Source organism: Talpa occidentalis, unplaced genomic scaffold (genome assembly GCF_014898055.3).
Source record: "Talpa occidentalis isolate TD23 unplaced genomic scaffold, MPIMG_talOcc4v2.1 talOcc4.14, whole genome shotgun sequence".
NCBI classification, from domain to species: Eukaryota; Metazoa; Chordata; class Mammalia; order Eulipotyphla; family Talpidae; genus Talpa; species Talpa occidentalis.
In genome coordinates, this window is record NW_023601433.1 from 79265062 (window position 1) to 79292022 (window position 26961).

General features: G+C 42.3%; 1 protein-coding gene across 9 annotated transcripts in view; it reads left to right on the forward strand.

The window, feature by feature from the left end:
* The window catches only part of CIT (citron rho-interacting serine/threonine kinase), a 150717-nt gene that overhangs the window by 20334 nt on the left and 103422 nt on the right, over window positions 1-26961 (forward strand). For 8 of the 9 annotated variants that reach the window (XM_037511067.2, XM_037511065.2, XM_037511066.2 and 5 more), the window contains 4 exons: window positions 3996-4138; window positions 5038-5131; window positions 10859-11062; window positions 12733-12886. In XM_037511067.2, coding sequence (XP_037366964.1) covers window positions 3996-4138; window positions 5038-5131; window positions 10859-11062; window positions 12733-12886 — 595 coding nt within the window. The remainder of the gene's footprint in view (window positions 1-3995; window positions 4139-5037; window positions 5132-10858; window positions 11063-12732; window positions 12887-26961) is intronic. The other variant, XM_037511076.2, reaches the window with a different exon arrangement.

Genomic DNA, 26961 nt, shown 5'->3' on the forward strand with positions numbered 1-26961 from the left:
TGGAACCCACATATTTTACAAGCTCTGTGAATGTTTGGAATGGGAAGGAGACATACCTTATCCTCTCATTTGTTTAACTTAGGTGTAGGCCAGAGGTATGGGGGGGGATTCACGAGAGACAGAGCCGGGAGCACAACAGGCAGATCTACTGAAATACACTGCTGAGGGGAGCAGCAGGCGAGACAGGAGAGGTCTGTTGCACCGTATTGGGTTAGCTCCCTGGCTGGGGATTGAACTCATGCCACAGTGGCTGGTGATAGCTTGATAGCGCTGAGACTTTAACCTATTTTTTAAAAAAACTTTGTTGTCACCCTATTAGAATTTCAGCTCCATGAAGGCAGGGATTTTTTTCTGTTTTAGTCACGACTGTTTTCCTCTTATCTGGTTCAGTGCCAGGCCCATGACAGGCACTTGAATATTCCTTTGCATGAATGTGTTCTATCCATTTTAAAAAGTGCTTCTCCCTGTGACTCTGTGGGGCAGGCAGGTTTGAGAAGCTGTGCCCCAGAGGACTAAGTAGTCTTCTTGGCTTAGAGGCCATGTAGGGGGATCACCACATGGACAGCTCACAGTAACAGTAGACTGGAGTCCTCTATTTTTGACAAAAGCAGATGCTGTGAACAAATGTTGGGCCACGGCCGATGTGGTAACGTTAGCCTGAAGTTATTTATAGTGTCTTGCTCACCCTGGTTTTCGTTTGCCACCAGTCATCTGCTATGCAATCTTGAAGACCCTTAGTTTGTCTTTTTTTTTTTTTTTTAAGATTTTTAATGGGTTGAGGTAACAGATTTCAGGTGTACAGTAGTTTGCTGCTTTTGATGAAGCTTTTGGAGGCTCTTGATTTTTTTAAAAAAAGCTCAGAAGTGTTTTCCGCAGGCACCTGAGTGCTGGTGTCTTTAAACTCGAGAACTCAGTGATGGATGAAGCTCGAGTTGGCTACACACCAGCCATCTTCTCCAGGGCCTTCGCTCCTCCCAGGATGGGCAGCCATTCCCCAGGGGCATGGTTTGGAGGTGGGCCTAGCTTGTTGGGACAGCAAAATTTACTCAGTAAGCGGCCACACTAACCGTGCACACTTGGAGTTTTCTAGTATGTAATTTGGGGTGTTGGTGGAGGGACAGGGTTGATTAGTGTCTTTGATATAGACCCAGTCTGTGTAGACGTTCGTGCCACCCTGCGTCTGGGTTGACCCCGTGCCGTGGAGCCTGCTGCCTGGCAGCTGTTGTCATTATTGTTGCTTGTCTTCCCAATCAGCCCTGGTTTTGAGCAAATGAAGAGTTGTTCAACTCGTAGAAAAGACTTTTTGAGTCTGGGCAGGGATTTTCAGCTCAGGAAGTTGGATCTGAAGAGGAGCAAAAAACACATCTTTTTGCCTTTCTAAGACACGGTTGGTTTTCCAAACTATCTTATTGGTTATTACAAACAGAATCTTCAGGAGTAAACTCCTAGGTACTAAATAATGATGAGTTTGTGAACTTTTAAAAGTTACCAGTGGCTACCTGTCTGGCTGTCACATCCTTAAACTTACAAGCTGTTCGGTTTCTTTCACATCTTTAATAGAGCCAGATTAGAAAATTTATAACGTCGACTTGTCATCATAAATATGCATTGTTCTTATTTTAAGACTTTGTGGTTTTAAAAGCATGAGTACTTCTGTTATTATCTGCAAATTTCTTTTTTTTTTCCCCTGGATGTTTAAGACCTTTTTAATGGCAATATGTATTTAAAACAGACGCAAAAATTAGCACTCACCCACATACCCAGGGCCTGTGGAGAACCAGGTTGGGATGAGTGGGTGAGCTATAGGCTGCCAGGTGGCTCCTGCAGGCTGCTTTAGGACTGGGGAGAGAAGCTCATGTGTACTGTGAATTTTGGGGAAATAAAGTCTGCATTTTAGCTGCCACCCCTTCTGAGGATTGCTGTTCTTGTTAGTTCATAAGTCACTTTTTTTCAGTAGTTTCCATGTATCTGGAAACTTACTCTGCCCAGTATCTGGTTGAGTATTTGCTGCAGGTAAGTTGTAAGTGGGATAGGCACCCAGGTGTCGTGGGAGGCCAGGCAAATTGCTGGCTCCTCCAGGGCGCTCTGGCATGGGGTTAACTTGGTGCTGGACAGTCTTTACAAGGCCATCCGGGACCTCTGGGGGTGTGTGCAGATGTTCCACTTTGACTTGGCAAAAGCTTTCTTGTAACCCTGGACTAAAAGGAAGTGGATTTGGAGAAGGATGGAGAGAATTCGCATCCCAGAGTTGGCTTCTCAAATATAATGCAACAGGAGGCCCTTGAACAAAGTTTTCTTATTTAATTGGCTGAAGTAGAAGGAACCCACATTACTCGGTGACCCACTTTCACTCTGTGTAACTTGACTTTAAAGTCGCAGTCTCCAAGCACCCGTCCATAAGGATGCACTGTTGTTTGAGAGAGTAAGTGGGTTTTGTGGGAGAAGAAGGGGCACATTTATTTGAATCGTGCTTCTTTCCAGAAATGATTTGAGATGACTTAAAAGACATATTTAGAGGGCTCGTAAAATGGGAAATCAGAGCAAAGGTCAGGAGGAGGACTCTGAGGCATGACATGGTTGCAGAGATGGTCATGATGGGTCCTGGCTTCTCCCAGCACAGTGCCAGGTCCTCTGAGGACTTGGGTTTCCTTATCCTCACGCAGCGCTGCAAGGGAATTTGTCCTGTCCCCATTCTACAGATAAAATTGAATGTGAAGTCATTAGGCTGGAGTGTGAGGCCTCGCAGGCCACCAGTCACCCTCTTGTTGGATTTCATTTCCTTGGGGTAGAAGATTTTTTTTTTGTTAATCAAATATTTTACCTGAGGCTACACTCTATATTCTTCCACATCTTTCTATGTATATACCAATGGGTGTAATGATTTGATTTTTCTCATAAAAAAGGGATTGTCCTTTAGCCTACAAGGGCTGCCACTTTATATTATCATGGACAGTTTTCCATGGTAGTGCGAATAGATTGAATCCATTCATTTTTAATATCTGCATCTCATCCCATCATTTAGATAGATATTTTAAGCAGTCTCTTATTGAGGGACATTTGGGTGATTTCCAGGATTTTTTTTTTTAAAGATTTATTCATCCATGCATACAAGAACTGGGGTGTAGGCCAGAGGTGCGGGGGTGGGGTGGTGAGAGGATTCACCAGAGACAGAGCCTGGAACAGAATAGGCAGACTGACCGAAATACTCTGCTGAGGGGAGCAGCGGGCGAGTCAGGAGAGGTCTGCTGCGCCATGTGGGTAGCTCCCTAGCGGGGGATTGAACTCGTGCTGCAGTGGCTGCAGATAGCTTCATAGGTTGTGTTTCAACCCCTTGCGCCACCAGGGAGGCCCCCAGGTTTTTTTTTCCCGTTACAAACAGTGCTAGAGTGAATCTGTTTATTTAGTTACAAACTATAAGTTCCTACAAAATAAATTATCAGAAATGGAATTACTAGGTTAAGGGGCATATTATTTACATTTACATTTTTAATTTTTAAAATGTATTTATTATTATTTTTCACATTTAAATTTTTAATAAGGACTGTCAAACTGATATTGGAAAAGATTGCATCACATTTAGGGCTTGCCTCCTTCCTGCCTTCTGCTGGGTGCTGAGTGGAGTGCAAAGAAGATGCGAGAGGGTTTGTTACCCTCTAGGAATTTCCATCTCTGCTGTGTACCTGATCCTGGGGAATGTCTGGGATGTCAACTTGGGTAGTGGGTGGATTTAATTCAATTTTTCAAGCTTGCCTGGCAAACACTGTGCATGGTGTCTGCGACTAGTCTTTCATTATATTGATTCTCTTGGGTAATGGATGTGATTTCTTTAGGGCAGGGGCCTCATCCTACGTGACTTACAATATGTCTTACACATCTTCATTGCTTTGTGGAGACACTGTAATTATAACACGTCAGATGATATTTGAAGATCTAATTGAGACATTCAGGTTTTTTTGGGTGTGTGAAGAATTAATAATTTTGGCATTCTATAACAGATCATGGAATATCAGCCTGGAGGGGACTTGCTGTCACTTTTGAATAGATATGAGGACCAATTAGATGAAAACATGATTCAGTTTTACCTGGCTGAACTGATTTTGGCTGTTCACAGTGTTCATCAGATGGGATATATACATCGGTAAGTGAGATGCTGGTGTATACTGAGAGTTCTTCTGTAGTACCCAAGAATTCCTGCAACAGAGTGCATGAAGCAATGATTTCAGTATCAAAATCATGTGCCAATCAATTTTTTTATCCAGTCTTAACTATAACTGGCTGAAAGTAAATTTTCCAAGATGGCAGACATTTCAGCTTACCCATTCAGCAATGAAATTGATCTAGAATTATAATGATCTTATATTTGCTAGTAAGATCTGCTAATATAGCTAAAAAGACCAGGGTCTCCTGCATGGGTTATTTAAGTTATATGATCGAAAAACCAATTTGATTTGAAGAAAGAACTGGCCTACTACGTGGAAGTAGAAGACCATGCTGTTGTGTTTCTGATTGCACCTCTTGGTAATTTATAAAGATGTTCCAAAAATCCTTCATTGAAATGTGTTTCTTTATCGCCTCATCTGATGTTTTCTGTACTTGAGAATGTGGGAATGGGATGATGCTTAGACCAGGAATCACACAATCTGCAATGGAGTTTTAGCTTTTCCATTAACTGGCTACATGAACTGAAGCAACCCCCCTTGCTTCTTTTGGCCTTAGTTTTCTTAATGTAAAAATGTGTGTCTCTAGAAGAAATAATCCATCTAATAACATGAATTTTTTCTCTTTCCTTGCCTTCTTGCCATCATTTTTCTTCCTTCCCTCTCCATTTCTCCTCCTCCTTCTCATCCTTGTTCTTTTTTTAAACTTAAGTTTGTTTTGCAAAATATATACTTATTATTTACATCCATCAATAGCGAGATCTAGATAGCAGAATACAGACCTTAAGATTCTTGGCGGAAATGAGACCCTAGGATAGCTGTTGCTTGCTGATTGTTTTGGAGAACCCAATACTAATTTGTGGCCCTGATTTTCTTGTAGAGATATCAAACCTGAGAACATTCTCATTGACCGAATGGGACACATCAAGTTGGTAGATTTTGGATCAGCTGCTAAAATGAACTCAAATAAGACGGTAATAAAATGGAATAAGAATTCTTACTGGAGGTTGTACTAAAAAATGTTCTGTGGTCATACATAGGTTTGATAATATTTTGGAGACCTCCTCTGCCAGTATATTAAATGACTTGGTTTGGAAGAGGGATGGGAACACAGAGCTATTTTGCAGACTTACCTGACCTTGGCACTCTTGTAGATAATATCTGTTAATAGCTACAAAACATGTTTAGGAATATTTTAAAAGTTTGGTTGAAAAAAAGGAAAATGCTTACTTTATATTCCCCTTCATTTTCCTTGCTTGTCAGACTGCCTTCTATTATGTTATCTTTCTCACTTTAAAATGTTTTAACGAAATGTAACCTCTTTTATCTCAAATCCTCTACTTCCTATGCAACAAAATTGAAATTAATCACCAGAGCATTTGAACTAAATATCCTTAAGCATCAAGGACCAAGTGCTCAAAATGTCAATTCTAAGTCCTGGACCTTTGGTAAAAATCAAACTATTCCATGTGCTAATTAGGAAGGCAGGAGGGTAGCTGTTGAGATCAAGAGTGAGAATTGCTTTAGGAAAAAGGGGACAAAGTGAAAAATAAAAATAGATTTAAAATATCTGCTGATAAAATTTGTGCATACTAAAATGTGAATTTTCCAGTTCACCATGCAAAAAAATGGTGGGTCTAAGAGAAAAGTTGACTTAGATTTTAAGACTAATTTCACCATTGAACCACTTCGTGACCTGGCAGATCCTTGTGAATTTGACCTTTTATTCTTTCTCTAAAAATACTAATTCTAGTTAAAATGCAGAAATTTAGGAGGTTAGAGATGCTGCTACTCAAAATGCCCCCCACCCCACCTCCCTGCAGCTCTGAGAGTAGAGTTTTTTCTATAAAGGGCAATATATGAAAATTGCTTTTTCCCCTTAAGTTCCTTGGAGGAAAGAGGGGTATTACTAGTTCTTTGTTATCTTGTCCCACCCTGGCTTCCCTGTCCTGCAGACCAGAGATCTACTTGGCATAATTTCCTTGGTGTCAGGCCCTTGAAAAAATAGGCTATCTCTGCCAATTTTTTTTTTCAGATTATGAACTTATAATGTATTCCATTCCATTTCATTCCATTAAGAAATAGGTTATAGAATTAAAGCATTTTATTTTTGAAAAAAATTATGTGCATTTCAGAAATAAGCATGAAAACTTAAGAAATTCAATGGAACAAAGCACAAAAAATTTACGTAATGCAAAGTCTTATCTTCTAGCACTCAAAAACTGATAAATGTATTGCAGTAATGACCTTAATTAGCTCATGCATCTAGAAACAAATTGAAACATAAGTCTACAGTTTGATAATACAACCTCATCAAGATCGACGTTTGGGTGGGCAATTCTTTGTTGTGGGGAGCTGTCCTGAGTATTGTAGGCTGCTTAACTGCATCCCTGGTCTTTATCCACTAGATGCCAACAGCAACCTCCCCTGTAGTTGTAACAACCAAAAGTATTTCCAAGCATTGCCAAATGTTCCCTGGGAGGCAAAAATCACCGCTAGATCAGAACCACTGCAGTAGATTGAAATGTGTCAGAAAACTAATTAATTAGAGCTGAAAATATGTGTTTGCAATAGGAAAATCTATTCAGAACACTAGCAAAAGTCTCTGCTTGGCAAATAGGTGGGAGTTGGGAGGAAGACCCTGTCTCCTTGTGTGGCTTCACTATCTTCCCAGCCCTTGATGGAGAGACTCATATTCTTTGCAGATTTCTGTTTTTCAGTGTTTCAGACTGCCCTTTTCACTTTTAACTGTAGCAGCCTTCACTCCAGGTGGGCAACCTCCCTGAGGCACTCAGATATTTTTGCAGCTCAACCTCAACCCTTGATTATTTTGGTCAAGGAGACATGGCTCTCTGTTTTACATACTTGAGAATACTGTATCTTTTCTCTTTTTGGAGAGAGAGTCTCCTCTCCTGAACTTTGTGCTTTTAGACCCAGAGTGTGACAAGCAGTACGAAGGAATTTTTAGCATTGTTTTAATCACAAAGAAAGCAAATAACCTGCACTTCAGATCAAGCTTGGATATGGAATTATAATTTGGATATGAAATTTGTATATGGAATTATAATTTTGGTGGTATTTTTGATCAATGGTAGTGAGCTAAAAATGTGGTTCCTTTAAATAGACAGCTTTATAGGCCAAAAGTAGGTTCTAGATGGATTTTTGGTATTCAAAATATGTTGCCTAAAATACAATATATGCTTACTGCCGTTAATCTGACCTACTTACCCCAAATCAACGAACCTTTCTCCTGCCACCCCCAAATATTATTTATGTATTTTGGACATTTATCAATTTGAGCTGTCCATCTTCCATTGTCTTTATTTCAGGCTTCTCACTCAGAATATTTTCGCTTTGAAATATTTTTGCTCGTAGACCTCAGTGGGCCCTACTGCCTGGGCACTGGGTGTTAAGCTGACTTGTGCCATTGACCAGCTGTGTGACTTAGTGTGTGTCACCCACTTCACTTTATTAGCCTCTCAAAGAATAGCCAACAGCTAACAGTCCAGCCTGTCTCACCGATTGTAAGGGGATTGTAAATAAAGAGCATGATAGCATGTTAAGTATAATCAGCTCCATTTAGCAGTGGGAAACCCATTGGAGAGAGCCCTTCGGAGATTTATGTACAAGTGTAAAAATTGTGTTTCTTTTCCTCAACAGAACAACAGAGGGAGAGTCATTTCCCCCTGTTTCTGCAGGTGTACTTTTATGTCCAGTTCAGTGGGAACATTAGGTCAAAATAGTTTTATGTTCCAGCATTTTATGGAAAGGGGATTGGGAAGATGAGGCTGGTTTTCTTACCTTCTTATCTGCTTTTATCTGTAAGAGTCAGTGGGTAATCCCTTTTTTTCTTTCTTTTTTTTTAACCCCTCTTTGTCCCAAAGTATGGGAGACCCTTCTGTCTCTTTGTCTCCTCCTGAACTGGTGTATACTCTTAAAATTAGTTAAGGCTTAGTTATGGGGTGGGTCCTGTATGCAGGCTGGGTGCCTCAGAGACATCCCACTATCACATCTCACTGCCATGAATTGCTACCAGAGGAGAGTGAAAGCATCTTGCACAATCCTCATTAGGACATGGGAGATAATCTGTGAAACAGATTTAATGTGCTTGGAGGTCAGTAACTGCTGGAGGCCTAGTAGCCATTAGTTGTCATTAAAATCCTGTTGTTAATTACCAACAAGTACTGTAGAACCTTTTATGGGTTTTCTAGTCTAATAAAATTTAGAACATTACAAAGTGGTTAGACATAAATGTATAATCACATATCTGTTCTGGGGGCAAGAATTAGTTGGGGAGTTACCTCACTGTCTTTGTTGAGTCTAATCATATTAGTTTGAGAGTGAGGCATTGACAGCTTGTAGTCTGCAGCTAGGACATGCTGATAAACCTGACCCAGGCAGGTTCCTTTGAATTTTTCAGGTGGGAACAAGCAACCTAGCCTTGTGAGCTGCAAATAGGACAGCTGATTATCCTCAAATAGTCAAGCCTGATGATAAAAGAAATCCAACAAGTGCAAATGATGCATATTAGACAGCTGTGTATTAATAGTCCTGCAAGGTAATTAGCGTAATTAGGCATAAAGGGTAAGCATTTAATCAGCGATACAGTGACATTACCAATGCCTAGTCAAACAAAGATTTTTTTTTTTCTCTTATTTGACTTTTTAAAAAATAGCTACTGAATGCTCAGCGAAATAAGCCAAAAAGAAAAAGAAAAATACCGGATGGTCTCACTCATAGCAGGAATCTAGAAAACTTAAATAAGGGACCAGGAAAACGAATAACTATAAGAAAGTGAAAATCAAAATCAACAAAAAACTACGAACCAGAGACGCTTTTAAGGGGGCGGGGGTGGGAGGGGAGAGATTGGGGTCAGAATGGGGGGGCTGCAATTGTATGGGGAATATAAAAATAAAATTTATTATTAAAATTAAAAAAAAAAAGTGAAAAAAAAAAGAAATAAAAAAAAAATAGCTACTGATCACTGTCACTGTTGAGGTGTTTTTTTGGTTTTTGGGTTTTTTTTGTTTTTTTACCAAAACCCTGTAGTTTACTGCTAATGCTATTCTGAAGCCATTAAGAAAGATAGCATCTTAGCTTAGATTGCCCAGCATCAAGGCTTCCCCTCAACTTAAGCCATTTTCTATTCTCAAGCTTACGGCATCTGTCATTCTATCTTAGACTATTTTCTCCTTCTCCCCACTTCTGTCCATCAGTATAGGCCAGTGGGTTACTGGCTGCTGTGACCATGTAGCTTTCCCAAATGGGTGCTTTCAGTGGAAATCCTATTGCCCAAAGTGATGGATGGCTGGTGTCAGGAATTAACAGTGTCACAGTGCTTTCCGAGTTTAGGCTTTGCAAAAACCTGGTTGGGTTTGAGGTAAGAGAAGTAGGGAGGATGAATCTGTTTGCTATAACAGTGGGTTTTGGTGACAGACGAATGAACAAGATGCAAGCCAGAGCTGGGAGAGCTCAAGTCTTCATCTCTGGAGCAGGGAGACCTCCCAGGGTCCCCTCCAAATGTTCGCTTTCCTCCCAATTCACAGTCAAATCAAAAGAAAGTGAATTGACTGTTTTGGTATAAATCCCAGCCTTAAAGCTGTATGACCATTCCAATAAAATCTCTACTGACTGAAGGGTACTCAACACCCTTTAATGGGGAGGAAGTACTTCAGCACCACGTGACTGTCAGTGTGTGAGAAACCATTCAGATGTGGGGTGACTGAGCAGCTGGTCAGCACAGCATGTGACCATCACACCCTCTCTGTTTTGATGGGGAAGAACATTAGCGAGATGATCCTTAGACTTCAAACTTCATGACTCGCTGAAACTTCAAAAACTTTTTGAAAAACAAAAGGGTTGCCACTTATTAGGTTGCCCAGTAAGGGGAGGGTGCCGGAAGGGCAGAAAACCTACTTCTGTCATCAGCATTCTTTGAAGAAACAGGACATTTAAACACTGAAACAGAAGGACAACTTCTTAGCAAAAGGTATAGTTCTTTGCATGGAATATAATAGCTTTATAGAAAGACCTAAGTTGTCCTAATCTTTCTTGGCCAAGTTCAGTTGCTTGGCCATTGGATTGGAGGACCCTGGGTCTCTGAACAGTGGGGAGGGATCTGCAGGAACAGGAGTGGGGTGGGGGGTCGCTGAGGAAAATGAGCTCATTAACATATGGTCTTGGGTGGAAGTTATTTATCTTGTCTTGCCCTGTGGGTGGGCTCTAGTAACAATATTGATTCCAGATACTTAAACTTGAGATAATCTCAACACGTTTCTAACACTGGCTTGCTAGCTAGCTGCCAGCTTTTTTCAGTAATGGATAGGTTGACCTTCTAAATTCATCTTTAGGATTTATTATCATTTTGCTATTTTTTTTATGTAAGAGAGCTTCTGCCCCATTGTAACATGTTTCAGGAAAGATATCTTCCTTTCCAGGAGTATACCCAGCTCTGAGTTGTGTAACCAAAGGGTATATATGTCATTGACTTGTTGATTTGGCTTTGGATGATATATCATGTACTTTTTTTTTTTTAATTAGTAAACTTTTGCATTTCCTGACAGTGTGCCACTTGACAGAGGTTTAAGTGCCTAGGAGAGTAGTAATCAGCAGCAAGTAGCTTGTGTCTGAAATGAAGCTGTTGGCAGCTACTTGAGGGTCATTGAAAGTTTGTTGTGCTCATTTTATTTACGGGTTTCCAGGTGAATGCCAAACTCCCAATTGGGACTCCGGATTACATGGCGCCCGAGGTGCTGACTGTGATGAATGGGGATGGAAAGGGCGTCTATGGGCTGGACTGTGACTGGTGGTCGGTGGGAGTGATCACTTATGAGATGGTTTATGGAAGGTCCCCGTTCACTGAGGGGACCTCGGCCAGAACCTTCAGCAACATCATGAATTTCCAGGTAAAGAGCTGTGAGTGAATTTCCAAGTCATTGAAAAATGGTATTGAAAAATTGTGTGAATGAACATTTGTGTAAACTGGCGGTATTGGATGATAATAACAATAGCAAATACTCACATAGCCCTTTCTTGGTGCCAAAAGCTGCCCCAGACACTCTATTAATTGTATTTCATTGACTTTCAGCTGCCAGGAACTGTAAGCCTACGCTGTTGTTTTATGTACCATTAAAAAAGAAACACTGAGCCAATCAATGTGTGATTTCGTTGATTAGAAAATACATTTTGATTTCAGTGCTGATAAATGTGAATGTGAATCTTCACATTGATGAAATATAGTCTATTATCTCAATTAATGCTCAAACAACCCTGTGAAGTAGATATTATTCTCATTTTTTTTTAAAGATTTATTGATTTATGCATACAAGAACTGGGGGGTGAGGTGATTCACCAGAGACAGAGTGGGGAGCGGAATAGGCAGAGTGAATGAAATATACTGCTGAGGGGAGCAGCAGGCGAGTCAGGAGAGGTCTGCTGCGCCATGTGAGTAGCACCCTGGCCGGCCGGGGATCGAACTTGTGCAGCACTGGCTAGCGATAACTAGACAGTGCTGTCTTTAACCCCTGCGCCACCAGAAGGTCCCTTTTCTCATCTTATAAATGAGGAGACCAAGGCAAGGGTAGTTAAGTAACTTGCCCCAAATAATAAGGGCAAACTAATTTTGAAGCCCATGGTGTTGATGTTATGCTATACTGCTGCTTAGTACTACTAGCTATTGAATATGATAGTAGAATTGAATGAACACATGAATTATATATATGGGAAAATATATATATATAAAGTAGAATTAAAACTATTTTTGAATAACTCTGCTTTCTACTATATTAAGCCCATTTCTGAAGGATTGGATAAAGATGTATGTTTTATTTTCAGCCAGAAGGAAAAAAAGATATTTGTATCTCTCCCAATTTTATCTTTCTAAAGTGCTTAATACTGTTTTTTTATGTATTATGTATACATATTTTAACATATGTATATTATTTGTTATCCTTGTCACCTCTTGAGTTAGTTTCCCCTTATATGATTCTTGGGGCTCATTTATTCCCTTTTCAATCCACTCCCTCAGTAACGAGTGCATTGCACCAGGTACTGGCAGATACCAGGTTCACAATGATTGCCAAGAAGGCGAAGGCTCCCTCTGCCTTGAATTCCACCATCACACAGAAGTCAAAATTCATTGTGCATCTGCAGAGGTAGAATACAGGAGCATGTGGAGGGAGTGAGAGGGTAGAAGAGGTAGGTGCGGAAGGCAAGGCGGGTTGGGCAGGGTGTTTCCAGGCAGAGAGAAGAGAGTGATTTGTTCAGGCAGCTTTAAATAGCTCATCATTGTTGCCCAGCCAGGAGCAAGATGGGGAGTACAGCGAGATGAGACAGGAGAGGGGCGCAAGGTCAAGTCAGGAGGGGTATGGAGCCCCTGCAAGGGAACTAAGTCTTTTGATGTGAACAGATCATTTATTTTGAGAACATGCCTTTGATTCAAAGTGAAGAGGACAGAAAACTCCCTTCTTTAAAAAAGTAAGAAATGAACTTGCACATATGAAAAATACCTTCTTAACTTTCAGACCCGAGAAGCTGAATTTGCTAAAGAAATAATTATTTTATTTTTTTGGAATAGCGCTTTTTGAAGTTTCCGGATGACCCCAAAATCAGCAGTGAATTACTTGATCTGATTCAAAGTTTGTTGTGTGGCCAGAGAGAGAGACTGAAGTTTGAAGGCCTTTGCTGTCATCCCTTCTTCTCTAAGATTGACTGGAAAAACATTCGTAACTGTAAGTAGAGTTCCTTTGATTATAAGAAACACTTAAGAATGATCTGAAATTCTCCTACCCCACAGAAGCTGGTCTAAATGATATAAATAAAGGCTCTCATTATCTACAGGAATATAAAAGGCTACTGATATAACTGTCTTTGAGTAAAAATTCTACGTTAAAATTGCTGGCCTAGAACTGCCGTTTTTCACTTATCAAACTGTGTTTATGTGACCTTTTGCATATTACCCCTCAATAAGTTTGAGGTACAGATTGATGGAATTGGAAGGCTGTCACTTGGTTTGGCAGTGTTTTTTCTTTCTTGTGTGTGTAGAAGAGTTGGAGTGTAGGCTGGTGATGCTGGGGGTGTGTGCATGTGAGAGGATTCACTAGAGAGAGAGTGGGGAGCAGAACAGGCAGATCGACAGAAATACACTGCTACGGGAGTGTTACAGGACAGGGAGGGGGCACTCCAAAACCCTCAAACCTACCCGCTCTAAATAGATTCTGCCATCCACTGCATCAAGACAAAACATACTCCAGTGTGTAAGACCTTCAGTGGAAAGAAACTTTAATACAATTAGTGTGCAATACAGAAAAGGGGAAGAACATAGTTTTCAAATCAAGCACCCAAAGTTACCCATCCCTTTGTGGGTAAATGCCCAGCCAAACAAGTTTGGCCCAAAGCAGGGATTCTGAGGCTGGAAAGCCTGCCACAAGTCTAAGGTATCTCCTGGTGGGGACCCATAGAAAAGGGTCAGAAGCAGCCAGACAAGTCTGGAAGGAAAAAATAAAAATCGAAATCAAGATAAATGCTGCCATTGTCAGCCTCCCCATGAGTCTCTCACCCATGTTTATCTCACCCAGTCCAGGACCAAAAAAGCAAGTGCAGCTTCTTCACATGTCTCTCTGCTCCATGTGCCTCCTCCAGGTCTCCTTCTGGCCCCCCATCATGCTCCCTTTCTTTCCCAGTCTCCTCTTCAGCTTCTTCTCCTCCCTGTTCAGCTCCACCCTCCCTTGGGGGGGGGCAGGGAACCTGGAACCTCCCCCTTTTCAGGGGACCACCCTGTTACAGGAGCAGTGGGCAAAACAGGAGAAGTCTGCTGCTCCATATGTGGGTTAGCTCCCTGGCTGGGGATTGAACTAAGGCCACAGAGGTAATAGTGGTGAGACTTAACCTCTGTGCTACCAGGGAGACCCGAAACAGGGTTTTTTCCCAGAGGAGAAATTGGACCTAGGTATTTCCCTGGTGGTTTGGGGGAAAGACTCAGTGTAGGCGGTGTGCCCAGGATGCTCTGCTAATGGCCAAGCTTGCAAAAAACTATAGACATCTCTCTGTGTTTATTTGCTTCTCTCTAAAACATTTGACATGCAAAACCTATAATGCACATTCAGTAGATCCGTTCATACAACACTTTGTAGTCAACAAACTAAATTTGTACTTTGTACAAATTGAGTACAAAGACTTGATTTATTATCCACAAAGCTAAAATGGTTGTTTTACTTACAAACTGATTTTTTTTCAAATTGTTTTTAGTCTTGAATTTTCTATTGATTAAATGTTACCTAATGACCTGACCCAATAGTTAGCATAGATTGGAGCTAATGGGAAAGCAGCTGGCCTGTTTGAGTATGTGTTTTATTTTCAGTGATGGGGTTAAGTGGAACCCACTTCTGGGTGTCAAAAACCAGGCTTCTGGTTAGAACTCTGTTGGCATTATTACCTTGGGCACCTTCAGCTGGCAAGCTTGAGTCCAGTCAAGATCCAGTACAGTCCATTTGAAAGCCATTTTGATCATTTCTCTAACTTCCCGCCAAAATATCGAAACCACATTTCTATGAAGCTGTCCTGACAATTCTGCTTTCTTCGGATAGCCACAGCTTTTTTTTTTTCGGATAGCTCAGCTTTTTTTTTTTTTTTTTTAAATTTTTCGGCATCCCCCACCCCCGCCCAATCTTCAAGGATTAGTTTTTAATTAGTGGTATTTTCACTGCAGTCTTCCTTTCTTTGCCCTTAGAAAGATTTGATGCAATTTCTTTTAAATACAGTTCAAGTACTTAATCTTCTCTTGCTTTGCCTTTTTATCTCGCTGTAATCTCCTTGAGTGAGCAGTGAATTATTTTTTTTTTATGCATACCCTTGTTGATTATGCCTAGCAACTATCTCCACTCGAGTAAATCAATGAGTGGTGATTAAGTCCCCAGGTAACTTTATTTTGCGTTTTGGTAAACCTTGATGCTGTTTTGGCAGTCTCCTCAGATTTTGTTCTAGTCTTTTCCTTCCATGCTGTTGATAGGTCTTAGACTAGCTGGGCTTCCAGGTGTATTGCTCTGTAAACGATGCAGAGCCCTTAGGCACACACATCAGCATCAGCATCGAATGTGGCCCACGACTCCACCATGAGGCCTGTCTTGTTTTCACCTCCTTACTTTTTTCTGTAACCTTTTTTTTTTAATCAAGCTAATATTAGTTTAGAACACTGTACATGATTTAGGGGAGTAGGTTCACCCCACTTCAGATGTGCATTTACCACGCCATACCACACCCACCACCAAAGCATTGATAGTCAGTCTACCCTGAGGTCTGTCTTCCGGAAGGTCAGGGTTATCATCTTTGGGATGAGATACTTTTGATTACTCAGTGTAGTCAGTGTAGTCTAGGCCGCCTTCACATTTCCTCACACCATGCCCTTCAGTGGCTGTCTGCTTAACTAAAAGTAGCCATTTGTTTTTTCCTTAGCTTAACACCTGCTCTCCCCACCCCTCTCCCCATTCCATTCTGGTCAGGGAATTCTCATTCAACTGAATTTTGATTTTTTTTTTTTAAATAGAGGCATGTTTTATTTATTTATTTTTATTTGTTTGTTTGTTTTGTTTATACAAGCACTGGGTACAGTCAGAAGCGCGGGAGGTTGAGAGAATTCACCAGAGCCAGAGCGGGGAGCAGAGCAGGCAGAAGGACCGAAGTCCACTGCTGAGGGGAGTAGCGGGTGGCAGGAGAGATCTGCGCGCCATGTGGGATCCTCCTCCGGTGGCCGGGGAGCAGACTGGGATCGAACCGGCACTGCAGAGGCCGCAGGCAGCTTCGCAACCCAGCGCTCAACCGCTGCGCCACCGGGGAGGCCCGATATTTTTTTTTTTTTTTAAGGGAAAACTATATGTGTAAGATTATAGCATCGTTTCATATACATATATATGGAAATAATTACTACAAAGTAATTAACATCTCTTCCCTTACTTACCTTTTTCTTTTTTTGTAATGAGAGCAGCTGAAATATATTCTCTAAGCAGCCTACTAGCATTATTAACTTCTAGCATTATTATGATAGTCACACTGTACATTAACTCTCCAGATTTATCATCCCAGCGTTTTCTCAACTTCACACTCTTTGACCCACATCTCCCCATTTCCATTACCTCCCCACTCCAGGTAACCTCTGTTCTACTTCCTGCTTCTATGTATATAACTCATTTAAGATTTCACATACAGGGCCATCCTGGTGGTGCAGGGGTTAAAGTCTCAGTGTTAGCAAGCTGTCACCAGCCACTGTGGCATGAGTTTGAACCCTAGCCAAGGAGCTAACCCACATGGCACAGCAGACCTCTCCTGTCTTGCCCGCTGCTCCCCTCAGCAGTGTATTTCAGTAGATCTGCCTGTGCTACTCCCCACTCTGTCTCTCACCTCCTGCACCTCTGGCCTACACCCCAGTTCTTATATACATAGATAAAATGAAGTAAATCTTTAGGAAAAAAATTAAAAAAAAAGATTTCACATACAGGTGAGATCATGCAGTTCTTTTCTTTTTCTGTCTGGCTTATTTCACTTAGCATAATGGCCTCCAGGTTCATCCATGTTTTTTGCAAATGGCAGGATTTCCTTCTTGTTTAAGGCTGAGTAAACATTCCTTTGTATGCACAGTCATGTGTTACTCAATAACGTTTTGGTTGATGATGAACCACATATAAAATGGTGTCCCTAGCAGGCTCCCCTGTACAGCATGGTTGGTGAGCACGCTTAACTGCCCAGGTGGGGTAGTTACTTACTGTGGTGTTTGCATAGTGACTAGAGTCCCTAGTGTTGCTTTTCTCAGGATGTACTCCTCTCTTTCTGCTCATCCACTCACAGACTCTGGGTTGTTTCCATATCTTGGCCTTTGTAAGTAATGTTGTCATGACTATTGGAGTCCAGACACCTCTTTTGAGGTCTTGATTTCATTTTCTTTGGCGCTCTATCCAGAAGAGGAATGACTGGATCCGATGGTAATTTGATTTTTAGTTTTTTTTTTTTTTTTTTTCCAGTAAATGCCATACTGTTTTCCATGGTGGTGGCACCAATTTACAATCCCACCAACAGGGTTACCTTTCCTCCACTTATTTGCCAGCACTTGTTATTTCTTGACTCTCTGATCATGGTCATTCTAACAGGTATGAGATGATACTGCTTTGTGGTTTTGATCTGCATTTCCCACATGACTAGTGATGTTTTCCATCTTTTTATGTACTTGTTGGCTACTTGTATGTCCTCTCTGGAAAGTTGTCTTCCTGGGTCCTTTGCCCTGAATTCTGATTCTTAAAACTCTTGATGGTTTTTATTGACTTCTAACTCCTAGCATAGTGGCCTTGAAAAGTCATGAAATATGTTTGCTTTGATTTTTTTTCTCTTAATTTTTTTTAAAGTATTTTTTTTTTTTAAATTGCTAGTTTTTCTTTTTCTTTTTCTTTTTTTTTTTTTTAAAGATTTATTTATTTATTTATACAAGCACTGGGTACAGTCAGAAGCGCGGGAGGGTGAGAGAATTCACCAGAGCCAAAGCGGGGAGCAGAGCAGGCAGAAGGACAGAAGTACACTGCTGAGGGGAGCAGCGGGCTGCAGGAGAGGTCTGCGCGCCATGTGGGACCATCGCCGGCGGCCGGGGATCGAACCGGTGTTGCAGAGGCTGCAGGCAGCTTCGCAGCCCAGCCCTCAACTGCTGCGCCACCAGGGGAGGCCCTTTTCTCTTAATTTTAATAAGCCTTTTACTTTGAAATAATATTAGATTTATAGAAAAATTGCAAAGATAGTACAGAGAGTTCCTGTATATCCTTCTTTCAGTTTCTTATGTAACTGTCTTATATAACTGCCACATTTGTCAAAACTAAGGTTAATATTGGTACATTACTATCAATTAAACTTCAGATTTTATTTGGATTTCACCAGTTTTCCCACTCATGTCCTTTTTTCTGTGCCAGGACTCAATCTAGGGTACCATATTGCAATTAAAGCATTTGCAGTTGAAGGGACTAATCCTGGCAGAGATGCTTCGTGTAGCTCAGCCAGTGGCTGAATCTTCATGCTAAATCTCTTTTTCTGGAGGTTCTGTGGCCTCCCTTTCTATGCAGACAGCCATGGTGTTAGTTTCAGTGTCTCCTAGCAGATTTTTTTGGCTTTCACCAACCTCTGATCTCTGCAGATTGAAAATATTGTTGGGCTCCATGCCACTTGAACTATTTTCCAAGTAGGTAATGCTAACCAACATAAATTATGTCCTGTTTTTCATAATTACACGTTGAGTGACTTTCATCAACCCAAACACTTAAAATCATTGTTTCCTGAGTTTATGGTTTCTGCTTAAATACTTTGTGGTTCCAGGCTGTTGACCACTTCCACTTGCCACACACGAGATTGTCCCTTGTGAAAGCAACATTAGCCTCTCTGCTGTGTCATCCCTAATTCTTTTTCTTGTTGTAACCCATGAAAGGAAGTACTGCTTAACACAGCAGGTAATCATCTTCTAAAACTCATTATCTCAAGGGGTGGTCCCGGCAGGATATATAAATGCAGTTTAAGAGGGATCTGGACAGATTTATGAATGACAGAATTGGGAGTGGCTACTGAGAGAAATTAGGACCTGCTTTGGTTTTGACATTGAGGTCCAAGGAGCATCTTTGCCGTCTCCTGAGTCTTGCCTCTTGCAGTTGCTGTGGGCAACACCACATCATCAGGGAACCTGACCCAGTTCAGGAATACTTATTCTCCCAGCAGGTCAAAAACCATGGTGAGTTACTGTCATATTCATGGGTCATCAGATATCCACTACCCTGATGTTTCATTCTTAGCCTCATACAGTCAAGTGTTAGGTGGAATTTTCAGCTGTTTATTATTATCATTATTTCAAACCTGCTTTTCAAGTGTCAGTAGGAGACTTCTTAAGTACTAAATGCCCTGGGTTGTTCGATTCTGGTGATGACTCAGATATTGGGCAGGTGTCTGGTTGTACCAGCCTGATTTTCTAGACTTCTAAGAAGCTAAAACCAATGAGAACTCCTCTTCCATGTTTTTGGGGTTGCATTTACCTTTCCCACCATCACACATCTGGTCCTGTCAATGGGAAAACTTTGCTCTCTGGTTTGTCTTCTGGCGACATCTTTTTAATATCTTCCCTCAAAAGCTTAGTGATGTCAACGGAACCGGTGTGCTTGCACCTTTCATCTAAGACCGCAATGTCTCAACAGTGAGGAATGCACAGTGCAAGTGCTGATTATAGCTTCCTTCCCAGAGCATCTATGGCTAATGTGCTGGAGAACTAGAGAACTTGTTATTGTCTGTCATTAATGACAAAGACCTTTTCTCTTGCAGGACCTTTCTCTCACCATTCTCTGAAAGGCACATTCTCATAAAACTGTTCTCAGCTTTCAAGTCCTTCACATTTGTTAGCAGGGAGTGTGTTTCATTTTGATCTGGTGGTGACTCAGTGGTGATGATGAACACTGAGATTGTTGCCTGCCAAATAGGTCTCCTTTCTGTTCTGATGATCATTATTTGCTATCTGGCCCTGGATAGACAGAGTGAAATTGCAAGTGCATAATCCTGTGGTTGTGCAATAAGCCTGAGGGATGTTGGCCTTTGGTACAGAGGGATGGCACTCTCTGGTTTCCTGTCTTGGGTGAAATTCTTACTTATTGTGTGCAGGAATAAGCCTGTATCTTACTGGGTATTTTGCTCCTTCAGTATGATAGGAAATACTGGTTAAGTGTTTCTTGCACCTATTCTGTGTCAAATGTTAGGTAGTTAAGCACACTATATTACTCAAAGAAATTGTCAGAAATAAGGCTTATTATATCCCTTTTACAGACGTGGACACTGGTAACCTCGCCCAGTTCATGTAGTTAAGTGAGGTCTGATTTAGGTTGGGGTCTGTGTGGCTCCAGAGCAAAGTTCTTTCTATGGTACCCTGCATGCCTCAGGCTAGTAATTGTTAATAGTAATAGGGTGTGTGGCAATGACAAGTAATAAACCATGTCACGCTAGAGAGTGCTTTGGTCTAGGTCTAGGAAAGTAATTGGAATTGGAATTGTACCTGGAATTGCAGTAATTTTCAAATCTCCAAAATGATATTTAAGTATCTGCAGTATGCTAAGTGCTGCAGTAGGTGGTGTAGCTCTGTTGATGAACACATTTGGTTACAGTCTTGCCTTCATGGAGCTGATAGTCTCAGCTATAGCCTCTTTACTTAAATAGAGCCGTGATCCTATTAAATTGCTGTACATCAAAATGGTAGAAACTTAAATGCTTAGGAGGTCACCCACTAACTTACTAAACTATATATGCTTGATTTTAAACAAAAGACAGACTATAACCCAGAGCCCCTTCCAAGCACAGCATCCTTTTCTTTGTGCTAACCCGTCTACCTTCCCCACACCTCAGATCTAGCCTGGAAAAGAACAAGTTTCTATTAATGACCCACTCCTAAAATCCAAATTTATAGTCTTGTGCTGATCTAGAGGACTCAGTTTGTGTTTTCTATGTACTTAGAACATGTTTTCTCAACCTCAGTGCTACTGACATTCGGAACCAGATCATCCTTTGTCTGGGGTATGAATTGTAGGATGTTTAGCCTTTACCCATTGATGCCAGTAGCTCTCCCCCCTGCAACAATGATACACAAAAATGACTCCAAAAATGTCTCCCAGAGGAGGCATAGTTGCCACTAGTTGCGAGCTGCCGATTTCAGTTGTGACCAGGAGAGAGATGATTGCAGCAATCAGAATCCCCCGAGACTGCCCTTGCCAACGAGCAGTGGGCCTGTCACCTGGATGGGGGGTACCTTGCTGGGGGTACTGTGGTTAAGGGACCTGCAGCACAATATCCACACATCGCCTGGGACCTCCTGAGAGATGCAGACTCTGGCCCCACCCCGGACCAACTGAGTCCAAGGTTGCATTTTGTCAGGGTCCCCTGGAATAAGGTTCCTGTGCACATCAGCATTTGTGAAACCCTGCAGGAGGAGAAAATTAAGCCTGTCAGCCGTGGAATTTCTTGCTCATCTTTGTGGAATCATTCTTATTTTGTCCTCTAGTCACAGGGGGTGGGGGAGACTGCTTTTTGAAGGTTTTCATGGGTGGATGGAACTACCTTTCCCTAAAGTAAACCACGATTGTCAGTTTCTTGTCTCTTGTTCCAGAATATTCTATGCTAATATAAACACCAGCACAGCCTGTACTCTTAACAACATCATTACATCTTGCCTTCCAAGATTTCAGGAGTTCTTATTGTCAAGTTATTTTCCTGTATCAGTGAAATAAACAAAGGAGAAGTCTTTAGCGTCGCTTCCATGTATGTCCGTTTCTGATGAGCTGTGCTTGCTTTTTCCCAAATGAAAACCCCTCATGGTTTTACCGTGAATATTTCCCCCATTTATAGCATTCTGCTTTTAGAATAGAGTTGTCTTAATGACTTGTGTGGTATGTGTGTATGTTTGGGTTTGTTTTGGGCCTTTTAAAATTCTGCCTGTTGGGGAGTTCCTATTATGTGAGTAGGCATTTGGCTCTGATTTGTTTTCTAAGCTAGTTCGAGAAAGATGGTATATGTACATTTCTGTGAGCCTTGGATGGCCCTTAAATCTACCTCCGGCCAGTCAGTCAGAGGCCCACCCAATCACTCAGGGCAGAAGGAAGTGAGGAGTGGAGGAGGGGCTCTTTGGAGGGTCAGCATGAGGAAAAGGAGGGTAGAAAGGTGGGTGCTGTAACAGTGATGGCAGAAACCCAACCTCCCTGTGGGAGCATGTGGGTGCCTCCTGCCGCAACATCAGGAAGGAGTAATGAAGAGATGGAGTCAGTCGCTCTGGGAGTTTCTTATGGGCCAGGCCAGTGAATACTTATGTATCTCCTGGGGGCTGTTCTGTTTTTAGACAATAAGTGATTGAAAGGAGAAAATAGGCTAAAAAGAGCTAGATGTTTATGAATTAAGCTTATAGGATTTTCCCCTCTAGCCTGAATTTGGAAGCTGTAGCCAAAGATGTGAAAACTGTGATCTTAGACTTTTTTTTTCCCAAGAAAAATTGAGTTGGCTTATTTTAGAGATAATTGCAATGTTAAAGGGATAAAAATAAACAAATGTAGAATTCTGGGTGAAGGGAGTATCAGGGTAAGGAAGTAAAGTCGGGGCTAAGGCAGAACCAAACAGTCTCTGTCAGGGTGCTAGAGATGGACTCAGGGCTCCGCCTTCTAGTGGCTGAAGCAAAATGGAGAACATAACCCGTCACAGAGTCTCGTCCCAGGAGAAAGCAGCCGGGGTGCTTGGCTCAGAAAAGATCTGCTTTTCTGGGTAATGATTCCTGAGGAACCTCACAACTGGGTTCCCCATGAATGAGGCCTCTTGTGCCTGGTAGACCACATCTCACCAGTACCTGTCATGATTTCCAGATGGCTGCTTCTTACAGTGCCACACCAGCCAGTGGTCAGTGCTGAATTCCAGTTTGATGCACCAATTCTAAATGAGATCAGTTGATACCTTTTCTGGTGGAAGACGGAAAACAGGCAATGAGTTTGTTAAGGGAGCCCGTAAATGGAAGTTTTCAACCCTTAAATCCTCTCTTGCCAGAAAACATCAAACTGATTTTTAGAACCAAGCAAAGAGCTAAATGATTTGGCCAACAATTCAAAATTGTATTAAACATCTGGGACTGTATTCAGCAGCCAACTTTCTAGTCAATTCTATGAAGTGTGGTGATTGCATTTATGCTCATTTTCTGAAAGTGCAGTTGGCTAGAACCAAAGAGTTTGGTTGGCAGGAGTCAAAGGAAGGTAAAGTCTAGGGACAGAGTAGGGGGGCCAGGTGGTGAGGGAGTGAGGGCTTGGGCACAATTGTCATTGTCTCACATCAAAGAAAACAGATGTGGCCAGCTCCACTGATCCTGGTGATGCAAAGACAAGGACACCACTGGACATCACGGCTTTGGCACCTTGGGGTCTAGACTACCCTCCCTCATTTTCAAAATTCCCATTAACAAAGGACACACACAAAGAACTGATAGCCAGGTGGGGGCCAAAATATCCATTTTTATTCTTGGCAAGACAGGTGCTTAATAGAGCCTTGGATGCAGGACTCTGGCCAATGCACCCACCCTGCCAGCCAGAGAAGGGCGGCCTTCCTGCATGGACATGGAGGCCTCCCCGCCGAGGTCCTGATGGAGATGGGGTGGGCGAGAGTGGTGGGTGGCTGAGCCGCTGGCAAGTGTGGACACAGGCAGTGACACGGGAAGTGTCAGACCTTGTTGGTGCGTTCAGAGCACGGGAACCCTGACTTACACAGGCCAGTGAATGTCCAGCCCTGGTGGGTCAGCGTAGCCTCCCAGGGTCAGGAGTGAGTTAAAGGATGAGACTAGACATGTTTATTCGACTCATGTGTCTCATGGGTTGAAGGAGTCCCAAGAGGAAGCTCCTTAGACCAGGAAAGGATTGGGGACAAAACACAAAACACTTTCTCACAAGTGGAAACAGCTTTATTGAGGGATAACAGACATAATAAATGCATGTATTTTAAGTGTCTATTTTGGCAAGTGTTAACTTACATACACACACACGCACGCCCCCCCCCAGCTCCTTACTATCTCTCCCCATCCTTTCCCTTGTCCCCAGGCAGACAGATCTGCCCTCTGTCACTGTAGTTTAGTTTGTTTTTTCTGAGCTTTATATAAATCAAGTCATATAATATCTATTTATTTTGTCTGACTTCTTCCATTCAACATAATTATTCTGAGATTCATCTGTGTCATAACATGTGCTATCTATTGCCTTCCTTTTTATTGCGAAGTAGCAGTGCTTGTATAGCTAGCTCACAGCCGTTTTCTTCAGTTTGGTTTGTTTTTAGACTTTTGGGTTGTTTCCTTTTTCACCTTTTGAAATAAAGCTGTGGGGTTTTTGTTTTTTTTGTTTTGTTTTGTTTTTAAATAAGCATTGCATTTTATTTTATTTTTGTGTAGAAGAACTGGGGTATAAGCTAGAGAGGATTCGCCAGAGACAGCGGGGAGCAGAACAGGCAGATCTACTGAAATAAACTGCTGAGGGGAGCAGCGGATGAGACAGTAGTCTGCTGTACCATGCGGGTAGCTACCTGGCTGGGGATCGAACTCAGGCTGTAGAGGTGACAGTGCTGAGACTTAACCCATAGACTACCAGGGAGGCCCTGAAATAAAGCTTCTGAGTGTGGCCTCCTGCAGGCGTCAATGACTACATGTGTCCATTCCTCTTAAGTGTCCCAGTGTGGATTGTGTAGTTGGTGTAGGCTTATTTTTAAGAAACCACCAAACTTTTTCAAAGTAGTTGCACCATCTTACATTTCACTGAAGATGCGTGAATGGTCTAGTTCCTGCACGTGGTGCCAACACTCCAACAGTTGATGTGGAGTCACTCATATCTTGGGATATATAGTCAGCTGTGGAGAGAGGCTTTCTTTTTTTTTAATTAAGAAGTTCTAAATGTGTGTGCATACACCCCCCCCCCACACACACACATATAGCTGCACCTTGGCGACATTGCAGGTAGGATCCAGACCACCTCAGTAAGTCCACAACTTTTTTTGGTTTCCCAGTGCTTATTCACTTCTGTTTACACTGCATTGTTGCCTGTTAAGAGTGCAATAGTTTTACGGCTATAAACAATGAACACAATTAAATGTGACACAGACATACAAAGTGAGCTTACGCTGTTGGAAAGACAGTGTCAGCAGTCTTGCTGTGCTCGGGGTGGCCACAAACCTTCAATATGCAAAAAAAATGCAACATCTGTGAAGTGGACTAAAGCGTAGCACAGTGCCACAGGGTGTGCCTCTGTGTGTATGTGTCCGTCCGCCCCTCAGTAGAGGACATGTAGTGGTGGTTTCGTATTTGCTCTTCCAGCCCCTGTGAACTAGAACAAGAAGCCCCAAAAGCCAAAAGTAGAATCTGATGTGGCTTTTTTCTGGCAAGAATTTCTAGTAGAAGGGCTTCTTCTGGCCTAAAATGGGATCATGTGAGCATCTAAAAGGTTGCAGTTCCTTGAAACACATCAAATATATAAAAATTCACGAGTTCATAATGATGTTGCACAAGAAATCTCCTTGGTCACTTCTGGAGGTTGCTGAGGTCCCCCTCCTCCAACTCATTACTCCACATATTGATAAATTTAGTGCAGGAACCGTGCATTTATCCTGCCTTCCTATTTCAACTGTATTCCAGGGTCATGGAATTGTTGATGTGCTAAGAAGTGTAGACAGGATGATGAAATTAAAAAACAACCACTTTGTAATCCTTAATGAAGCAGCAGCTCTAGGCAGTGATTATCATTCTGAAAACATTAAGTAAAAGATTAGGGGGAACTTTGTGCTGCGGGGCGTTGGCCTGAGATCATCAGAGCCATGGATCCTCCATATTGTCGCAGAGAAGGGAGACGTGCCAAGATCGTGTGCCCTCTGATGTCACGGGTAGTAAGTGTACACACGTCCTGGTTAGTATCTTGCCCAGACCATTGAATATGGATCTATGGGAGGCCCTGAATCTAGCTGCCAGTTTACAGGAAACAGGTGGGGGGGGCACAGGTAAATGTGTGAAATGACACCACAAAAATGCAGTCAACCAAATCCAGAGTGCAGGGAGTTCTACAGGGTCACCCAATCCAGTTTCTTAAGCCAATAAATGGCATTAGAAAAAAAAGAGGGCAGCATAACAGGTTAAAGGAGATGCACTGACCAAGTCAAAGTGTGAACCTTGTTTGGATCCCAATTTAAACCACCCAACTGTCAAGAAACATTCGTGGGCCAGCTGGGAGAAAATCCAGCACAGACATGACATTAGATTACATAAGGAGTGACTGTTAATTTTGTTGGGGGTGATGAAGGTGTTGTGGTTATCAGTTTTTTCAAAAGTCCTTCTCTCTTGGAGGGATGCTTCTCAACAGGGAGTGAGTTTCCCCTCGGGGGACATTTGGCAATGGCTGCAGGGATTCTTGGGGGTTGTGACTGGAGGTGCTACTGGCCTTGGGCTGGTAAAGAGACCAGGGACACCATGAACACCCTGTTATGTGCTTGACAGCCCCCGCCCCTCTTCGCTCCAATGCCAGGTGTCGGTAGTGCCTGGTTCAGGAACTGTGGGTCAGAGATTACGATCTGTGGTCATTATGAGTGCAGTGAGAGGATGTGTGGGGTTGCTTTTTTTTTTTTTTTTTTAAGATTTTATATTTATACAAGCACTGGGTACAGTCAGAAGCGCAGGAGGGTGAGAGAATTCACCAGAGCCAGAGTGGGGAACAGAACAGGCAGACTGATGAAATACACTGCTGAAGGGAGCAGTGGGCGTGGCAGGAGAGGTCTGTTGTGCCATGTGGGACCCTCGCAGGTGGCTGTGGATCGAACTGGCACTGCAGGGGCTGTGGGCAGCTTCGCAGCCCAGTGCTCAACCGCTGCGCCACCAGGGGAGGCCCAGTCTGGGGTTGCTTTCAATCAACAGACGTGCACACAAGATAGGGACGGGCTGAGATAGCATGAGAATGGGGGCTGGCTAGTTGCTGAAGCTGGTTACCAACATGTGCCGGCTCCTTTCACAACCTTCCTGCTTCTGTGCATGACACCGTTTTCATCATAAAAATGAAAAAATAAATTTAAAAAAATTGGAGAAAAAGCTATACAGAAATCTTGAGGGCAGCAAAGAATGAACTGAATCTGCTCTGTTCTTGGGAGTAGGTGATGGGTGGGGTAATGCAGTCATGACTGGTACCAGGTTGAAAAGAATCTTTTGGGTGTTTCTGGCTTTTGTAGGTCCTGAGTGCCTTAGACCGAGAAAGGAGGAGAAATGTTAGGGCTCGAG